Source organism: Indicator indicator, chromosome 32, assembly GCF_027791375.1.
Source record: "Indicator indicator isolate 239-I01 chromosome 32, UM_Iind_1.1, whole genome shotgun sequence".
NCBI lineage: Eukaryota > Metazoa > Chordata > Aves > Piciformes > Indicatoridae > Indicator > Indicator indicator.
In genome coordinates this window covers 156,707-165,384 of record NC_072041.1, presented here as the reverse complement: position 1 = coordinate 165,384, position 8,678 = coordinate 156,707, and the positions used below count along the sequence as shown (strand labels likewise).

At 49.4% G+C, this 8,678-nt stretch overlaps 1 protein-coding gene across 2 annotated transcripts; it reads left to right on the top strand.

Moving 5' to 3' along the window:
- Positions 1–3,395: 3,395 nt before the first annotated feature.
- Positions 3,396–7,306, top strand: VAMP3 (vesicle associated membrane protein 3). Of its 2 annotated transcripts, XM_054394932.1 has the most exons (5): positions 3,396–3,483; positions 4,831–4,912; positions 5,613–5,771; positions 6,451–6,502; positions 6,901–7,306. In XM_054394932.1, coding segments are annotated over exons 1-5 (312 nt in total). In that variant the 5' UTR covers positions 3,396–3,481; the 3' UTR covers positions 6,918–7,306. The 2 variants fall into 2 exon arrangements, with proteins under 2 accessions (XP_054250907.1, XP_054250906.1); XM_054394931.1 differs by having other exon boundaries at positions 6,451–7,306.
- Positions 7,307–8,678: the final 1,372 nt, after the last annotated feature.

Below are 8,678 nucleotides of genomic sequence, written 5' to 3'. Positions count from 1 at the left end.
TTTTTTCTTTCATCTTTGGCCTTTTTCTTTTAATTCTTTTTCTTTTCCTTTTTCTTTTCTTTTTTTTTTTTTTTTTTTTGCCAGTGGTGCCAAGTAATGTGAATGCTAATACTGCTTCAGAAAATTAAGTTACTTTTGCAAAGCAGATAATCATAAGACTACAACAAACGTATTTAGCTTAACACCATACACTCACTCCAATAAAGAACACTTAGAATGAACATAAAATAAAAAAAAATAGTACAAAAGTAGAAAATATGTTTCACATTTTCATATCTCCTGCTGGAAGTCAGAAAATGTAATGAAAATTGCACAAAAAAAAAATTAAAAAATTAAGTAAAACTTAAAGATGCAAACTGATCTCCTAGGGGTGTCATGGTATATTGCTATTTCCACATAGTGAGGAGCCAAAGAAATTAGAGTTTTTTAAATTGAACTAATTTCAAACTGTCACCAATTTCTCGACCCTGGGAACTGGGTTCTGATCTTTATTACACAGGAATGTAAGGGGAGGAGCTGCTGCGGGCCATGTTGTGCCGGGGGTCGTGTCTGAGATCAGGATCTGCTCCTGTGTGGGCGTTTTGCTTGTGACGGTTTCCAATTCCCGAGTGGACTGGTGTAAATTTGAGGTTGTTAGTTTTGGAATAGTTGTTCTTGCTTGATCCCGGCCACCAACTGCAATGTTTAAATGCCAGGCTTGTTGTGAAGCCTAAAAATATTCACACATAAGAAGCTTTTAAACCGGTGTCTTTAAAAGAAGAGTAAAAACAGATCGTGGCAAAAAAACTGGGGTCAGTGCTCTTGGTGCCTTTTCTATAATTGTACCTGTTTTTAATTACTTCTTTTCACTGCCAGCATTGAATTACAGTAGATGTGCTATAGCTCATTATTAGAATTCTCTTGTACATTTCTGAACTGCTGCTTTATGACCTGATTCAATTAAAAAAGAAAAAAAAAGAAAGAAAAAAGAAGGAAAAAAAGGCAAATGAATGGCCTGGCGCTTACACTGTGCCTGTGAGCAGCCTGCTAATCTTGGTTTGCTGTATGGAATTGGGACCTTGACCATTAAATTTTCCCCTCACACAAAAATGGAACCAGAGATGCCGAAGAATCTCCTTTGGAATGAATTGGGAATGCTCTGTATCAATACTGGAAGAACTCAACATTGCTCCCAATAACCAATACCTGACAATATACAATCGACCTTTTCCTAACAAGAGTAGTGACCTCAGTGGAAACATTTTAACTCCCTGTCTTTACAGAAAATGATTCAGTAATATACAGAGCTATTCAGATTACTCTTCCAGATCCATGGGCCTGGTGGTGTATCTCCTAATCTAGATCCTGCTTCAGCCAGACGTCCAAGCTTGTACTTGCTGGTCAACATGCAAGCAGTTCCACGGGTGCCACAGAACTGCTTGCACGCTTGAAGTCAAGTACAGCTTCCACGTGCTTTGTTGTGTAGGACCATAACCCTTCAGTGTGTCACCTGGGAGAAAGAAAGAGACTCTCCCCACAGTGAAGTGATTCTGCTCACCCATTCTTGGTTGTGGAACTTTCACAGAGGATAAGTAAGTGCAGCTTTCCAGGAAAATTCCAATTCCCAATAGCCAGGAGCCAGATCTTCTGTCTTCGGAGGATGGAGTTGCTCCTTTGTGAAACACATTTGACAGCAGTGATACTGTGTGAAAGAAATACAGAATATAACATGAACCCCCTCTCTGGTTGCACGCTTATATGGCAGTTCCACACAATAGCTGGTGCCCAACGGGGGGTCCCCAAGACTTGCATGTAAAACTAGTATAGATGTCTTCTCTTTTGTAAGTTTTATTTTTGTAACTGTGCATGTAAAGCATCACTGAATCAATGGATCTGTTGAAGAACTCAGCTGCTGGAACCATGCAAAATGTTTTGAATTGCCCTTAAAATATGGAAAATGTTTTCTGAATGCTTTATATTCTTTCTGCTGTAAATTAAAAACAAAGAAAATTTCCCCATACAAAGTGTGCACCTTTTTTTAAACACATCCTCACAGAATCACAGAATGTTAGGAGTTGGAAGGGACTCCAACCCCCCTACCAGAGCAGGATTACCCAGGGCAGGTCACACAGGAACACATCCAGGTGGGTTTTGAATGTCTCCAGAGAAGGAGACTCCACAACCTCTCTGGGCAGCCTGCTCCAGGGCTCCACCACCCTCACAGCGACAAAGTTTTTCCTTCTGTCCCCATGGCACCTCCTCTGCTCCAGCTTGCCCCCAGTGCCCCTTTTCCTGTCCTAGGCCATCCCTGAGCAGAGCCTGGCTCCATCCTCCCCACACTGCCCTGAACATCTTTATAAACAGGAATGAGGGCAGCCCTCAGCCTCCTCTGTTCCAAGCCCCAGCTCCCTCAGCCTGTCCTCACAGGGAGATGTTCCACTGCCTGTAGCAGCTCTGTGCTGGGCACTCTCAGGGCAGTTCCCTGAGGCCTTTCTTGAACTGAAAGGCCCAGAACTGGACACAATATCCCAGATGTGGCCTCACCAGGCCAAAGCAGAGGGGCAGGAGAACCTCTCTCTACCTACTCACCACAGCCCTTCTAATCCACCCCAGGATGCCCTTGGCCTTCTTAGCCACCACAGCACATTGCTGGCTCAAGGGCATCCTTCTGTCCACCAGGACTCCCAGGTCCCTTTCCCCTATGCTGCTCTCCAATAAGTCAGTCCCCAGCCTGTCCTGGTCCATGAGATTATTCTTTCCCAGATGCCATTTCTCCTCACCCAGCTTTGCAGCCTGTCCAGATCTGGCTGAATGGTAGCACAGCCTGAGGGGTGTCACCACTGGTCCCTGTTTGGTGTCTTCAGCAAACTTGCTGACAGTGCCTCTCTGCTCTTATCCAGGTCCCTGATGAATATACTGAACAGCACTGGTCCCAGTACCGACTCCTGAGAGACCCCACTAGACACGAGCCTCCAAGTGGACTCTCTCCCATTGACCACACCTCTCTGACTCCTTTACCAGTTCAACTCCACCTCACTACGCGATCGCCCAGCCCACACTTCCTCAGTGTAGCAGTGAGGACGCAGACCCAGAGAGTGCAAAACACCTCCCCAAGCTCAAGATAACCCACACCCACTTCCCTGCCGCCATCGCCCCCCTGGGATGTCCCCAATTTCTCAAGTCCCCGCCCCGCTGTCTGGAGGCGTTGCTTCCAGTGACCACGCCCTGCTGAGGGTGGGAGTTTTCAGCGACACGCTGACTGGTAGCAGGGCGTATCGTGGGTCCGCCCCTCTGTGGGCGGTGCTTCCTGAGACCCCGCCCCCTTTGGAGGTGTGCATTCTGCCGTGCTCCGCCCCTCCGTCCCTGTTTCCCCCCTCCTCGCCCCCCTCTTCTCTTCCTGCCCAGGTGCCGTCACATCCGGGGCGCCGCCGGTGCTGCGCGCAGTTCCTGTTGGGACTCGACCGGACGCTACGGCTCTGTAGTGTTCGACTCTATCATCAGGATGTGAGTAATGGCCGCAGTGCGCCTTCGGGTGGACGGCCGCGGTCGGGGAGTGGCGGCGGGCGCGGGCGGGCGGTGGGAGCAGGGTAGGCTTACTGCGCGGCACGGGCGGCCTAGCCCAACCTAGCCCGCCGGTGTCAGTTGCGTGCCCCTGGGCCGGCGCCGCCCGCGGGTGGGGCCTTTTGGGAGAGGCTGTGCGTGGAGTCGCGAGGCGTGGACGGTGGCGGGAGGCCTAACCTGGCTGTCACCTGAGCCGCCGATCGTGCCGGGTCCCGGGGCATTCGTCTCCTGCTCGAGCGGGCTGCCCTGTCCTGGCGGCCCTGGTCGCCTAGTCGGAGCTCTGCCAGCTGCGGGCGTCTGGGACCAGTGCCCGCGTAGCCAGAGTGCTTTCTGGTGTCTGACTCGTCTCTGGGACCACTGCTCTCAGGAAGAGGTTTAATTTTCGATACTCTTCAGTCCGGGGCTGGCAGTGAAGCAGCGTGAGAGGGTGGCTGGAGTGCCAAATGGAGGAGCAGTAACGTTGTATTATAGGTGGACCTTGTCATAGGCTTGCTGGCTTGCCCCCTGTGCGTCTGTGCATTCTCATTAAACCTAAATCAGAAGTCACTGTGCAAATGTGTAAATACAGCCAATGCTCCAGTTCAGTGCTCCGGATTATCAGGATGCACTAAACAGGACATGCTTCTGAGGCAGAGGAAATGAAAACATGGAAAAGCGGATTGAGTTCAGATAGTCCTAGAGATATGCAACAAAAACTTATTAGGTGGTAGGAGGAACTCAACTGCCTGACATTATGAATTCAAAGCTGACCAGAGGTAAATTGTTCCATATGCTGAATGCTTTTTCGTTCTTGTGCTTTTTCTGGCTCCATGCCAGCTTTCAAAAGCGTGGAGACCAAAGCTGCTGATGGAAGAGGACATAAAATAACCTGTATGTCTCTGTATTTAACTAATTTTCTGTAAACTGCTATAGCTTGAAGCTTAGTATTTGTGCTCATACTGGAAAACAAGAACAACCTGAGCCAAACTCTTGAATGTTTGAGCCCTATGAACCATTGCAGGAGTTGCCATTTGTATTACTGTAGACTGCAGTGTTAGCAAGGCACTGCTGTATTTTGCAGTGTCAAGCAATTAATGGCAAGGTGTTTGGGACATTGTGTGACTTACAACTGCTGTCAGCTGTTAAAGCATTATTTCTCCAGTAGGAAACTGTCCTGTATTTATTCCTGGGATACAAGCTCACTGTTTTCACGAGTGTCGGGTAACTTACATACTCTCAGCATATCCACTGAAAGCCAAAACCACAACCTACCAAAAGTTAAACAGAATTATGATTACTTCCTTTATGCAGGTCAGCTGGTGTTCCTGGAAGCTCAAATGTGGCTGCTGGCAGCAATCGTCGTCTTCAGCAGACTCAACACCAAGTAGATGAGGTAAAAGTCTAGTCTGATAGCAGTGTAATCAATTTCCTTCAGGAAACCTATGTAGCTAGAAAGGATATTTTGACCAAAGCAGTTTGAACCCTAGCATCATTCAGCATGTTTCATTATACTTGTGTTGTCCTAACTCATGTAAAAGTTTAAAAAAATAACAGAAGTCCCTTTGGCTGAAGTGGGGAAGCAGAAGTTGCCAGTGCCCAAACATTAGCTGCCAAGTCGGTGCTTGAGGATTTTGCACAAGTCAAGATAAAAACCTTTTTTTCTCGTGGAGAACAAGCTTTGCAATGAAAGCTGACTGCCAAATAAAATCTGTCTGGGTTTCTGGGGAGTCCAAAAATCAGGCTGGCTACTCACAGTAATTTTAGGACTCTTGTTTGACTATCATTGCAGAATGTTAGGGGGTCAAATGTTTATAGCTTCACTTACTTCTGAAGCAAGTCAGGAATATTTCCCAGGCTTGAGGAATATTTTCCAGGCTAGCACAACTGGCACTGCTGACACTTTAAGTACTGGGGGCTTCCAATTGCAGGTGAATTCGTGTAGGCTTATGGCTGAATATACTGAAAAGTAATAGCTCCTAGCTCTCAGAAGAAAATGTGTAAGAGTATCATGTGCTGCGAACTTGTTCCCTGCAATGAAGTTTCACAGTGGGTGATGCAACTGATTACTTACTGTAAGCATTAAACTAATGTAGGTTGTTGACATCATGAGAGTAAATGTGGACAAGGTATTGGAGCGAGATCAGAAGCTATCAGAGCTGGATGACCGTGCTGATGCACTGCAAGCAGGAGCTTCCCAGTTTGAGACCAGTGCAGCCAAGCTGAAAAGAAAGTACTGGTGGAAGAACTGTAAGGTAACCATGGCTTGTATGCTTATGCTCTGCAGTGTTGCAGTTTATGCTATTACAAATGGTGTCTCAAAAGGCAGAAACAAAGCTGACTGACCCAAGTTCTTTAAGTTACAGCATCTGTTTTTAAAACCATGGTATATTGGTTGGGTAAAGCAACCAGACCTGGATAACCAGCTGTGCTGCTTGATGAAAGGCCTTGTCTAAGTTGATAATGGCCAGAGGAAAACACCTCAGTAATCTGAGGCTTTGGGGAACAGGGAGAAAGGCCAAGAACACATAGGTTGAGTTACTGTGCAGGAAGTATAAGGAAGCAGAAGGAGCTCACTAAGATTCCTCTACTTGTAGCTGTTGGAAAAGATTGGAAACATCATACAACAAAGACTGAAAGATGTGGTATAGGGTAATAACAGAAATGGTGTTTAATAGTTCTTTGTTTCTGCTTATGTACTTACCTGAGACAGGCTTTGTGTGGAGGCACAACAAGAACCTGTTGCTTGGCTTTGCCTGTGTGTGCAGCCTCCCACCTTGGAGGTGGTGTGGATTGAGTTACTGAGGATCACTGAGGATGTTAGATCTAGCACTTGGTGCACAAATACCTTACAGGGGGTGCTTTCTTGTACCCTAAAGAACGGCTAATGCTGCTTCATGTTTTGTAGTAAGTGTTGTATGGCTTTCTTCACAGATGTGGGCAATATTGATAGCTGTTGTTGTCATTATCATCATCATCATCATCAGTAAGTTTCACCAAAATGGGGATTTCTCATAGTGCAGAAATAGTTGGTGTTTATTAATGGCTGGTACAGTTTGAATAAAGCTGGGATACTCAAATGAAATACATACACTGTTAGTTTCAAGTTAATGTTTTGTAATTTGGTTTGAGTTCTCTAGTAATCCCCAGATATTTCATGAGAAATTAATGTTTATCTTTATTCTGTAATGCAGTAACAAATACTACGCTAACCAGTGGCAACAGGTACTTAGCCCTGGAAAGCTGAGCCTAGCAAAGCCAGTGTGGGGAACTCTTAATCTCTCTTTGCCTACCTCTACAGTCTTAAATTCTTAAAATGCAGGATTGCTATGGTGAGGGGTTGAAGGAGACTGTCCTTTGTCCAAGTGTTTTCTTCTTTTGTAGTTTGGAGCGTGTCTTAATGAGTCACAGGAAGAAAGATAAACTGAAGGTGCCTAATCCCCAACCTCTCCAAACCTGCTGCAATTTCACTGTGTTTACTACAGTTTAAAGCAAAACTATTTCAACTACTTACCTGTTAACTAACTTTACTTGGTTGCCTTAAGACACTCCTGTCGTTAATTACTAACAAGCACTGCACCACTTCACAGTGCCTTGATCAACGGGGCACGGAGCTGGTGAGGAGGATTCGGCTCGGGAGTTTCCACGCTCGGTACTGTAATGGGTCACGGGCGCTGTACGCGGTTTTGGGGCTTGCCCCTCCTCGGCTGTCTGTACCTTCTCGGTTCCATAGAAGGGTCGCTTCCGCCCCGATCTGTGCCTTGCCCGGGGCGGCCGCTCTCCTGTGGCAGGAGGCCCCGCCCGGCGCTCCCCCGGCCCCGCATTGTCTCCGCCCCGGGGCGGTGCTGCACGTGGCGGCGGGGCAGGCGCGCGCACGGGGGCCGCGTGCCTTGACGCGTGAGCAGTGGGGCGGCACCCCTGCGGCCGTACGCCCCGCCCCTGCCGCGCGCCGTTCCCGCCAATAAAACAGCTCCGACCCTACTTCTGCCTCCTCTTTCTGTCCTGGGCGGCGCACGTGGCAGGGGTATGTGGTCGGTGTTACGTAACCGCGTGTGGCGGGGGTGCGGCGCCTAGCTGCGGTCCGCTCGCCAACCGGCTCGGCCCTTCCCGCCCGCAGCAGGTAGGGGCCGGGGCCAGCTCTGGCGGGAGAGGCGTGGGGGCAGCGGAACGGCGGAGGGCTCGGAGCAAGTGGGGGTCTTCCTTCCGCAATCCGCGCTGGCGAGCTGCTGCGAGCCGCAGCCGCTGTCTGAGCGTCAGAAGAGGGGGAGCGAGGAGCCGCCCCGATGTCCGCTTGGCACGGCAGCGAGGGGGGAGCAGCGCCTCCCGCGTTCCCTTGAGGCGCTGTTTGCCTTTCCTGCAGATGAGGCGCCAGGCCCGGCTCCGGTAGCGAAGGGCGAGGGTCTGAGCGAGGTGGTGAGGAGCCAGTTTGCGGCGGCCGATGCCACTCTGCGGTCGCGTTCTGCGGATTAGAGATGGACGTGGGCAAGCGTCCGGGCAGCAGCTTGGAACACGGCGCGGTCTGGTCACCGGCTGGCGTGGCTGGGAACGGGCGGGAGGCGGCCGTCAGCCCGGCCGTCGCGGACAGGCAGGAAGGAGAGCGTCGGAGGGACACGGGCTTGCGCTGTACGATGTGTGCGGGAACCATCCCCGGCGGAAAACGGCTTAACGGGCCGAGCGCCAGCAGAACGGATCTACGCCGCCGTGAGTCGGATGGCTGCGCAGCGGGAAGTTTGGCGGAGCCTCGCAGAGCTGACAGGTAACGGCAGCGTGCGGAAGGGGGTTGCTGTTGCTGGAATTGTGCTTAAGCAGAGAGCTCAAGTCCGAGTGGAGGACCCGTTGCAGCCGTGAACCAGAGCTGTTGCCGGGGCTTTCTTACCGAGGAGGCCTGTCGGAGCCGCAGCCCTTGGTGTTGGTAGTGAGCTCACGTAGGTTAGATGGCTGCTGCAGGGCTCCTCAAAAGCTGTTTGCCAGTTTCCTGGGTTGGCTGATCCCGTACCTCATTGCCTCTTTTGTTGCTTCTATATATACTTTAAAAAACTGCATTGAGTAGTAGTAAAGCAGAACTTGTTTGATCATTTTTTTCCGAAAAGTTCAGAGACTCAGGTAGTTATTTATTTATTTATTTTCCAAAACCCAACAAACAATTCAAGAGGATTTATGCA

Coding starts and splice junctions, on each gene's coding strand:
- VAMP3 (XM_054394931.1), top strand. Junction 4,913..5,612: donor CTCAACACCAAGTAGATGAG/GTAAAAGTCTAG, acceptor AAACTAATGTAG/GTTGTTGACATCATGAGAGT. Junction 5,772..6,450: donor ACTGGTGGAAGAACTGTAAG/GTAACCATGGCT, acceptor CTTTCTTCACAG/ATGTGGGCAATATTGATAGC.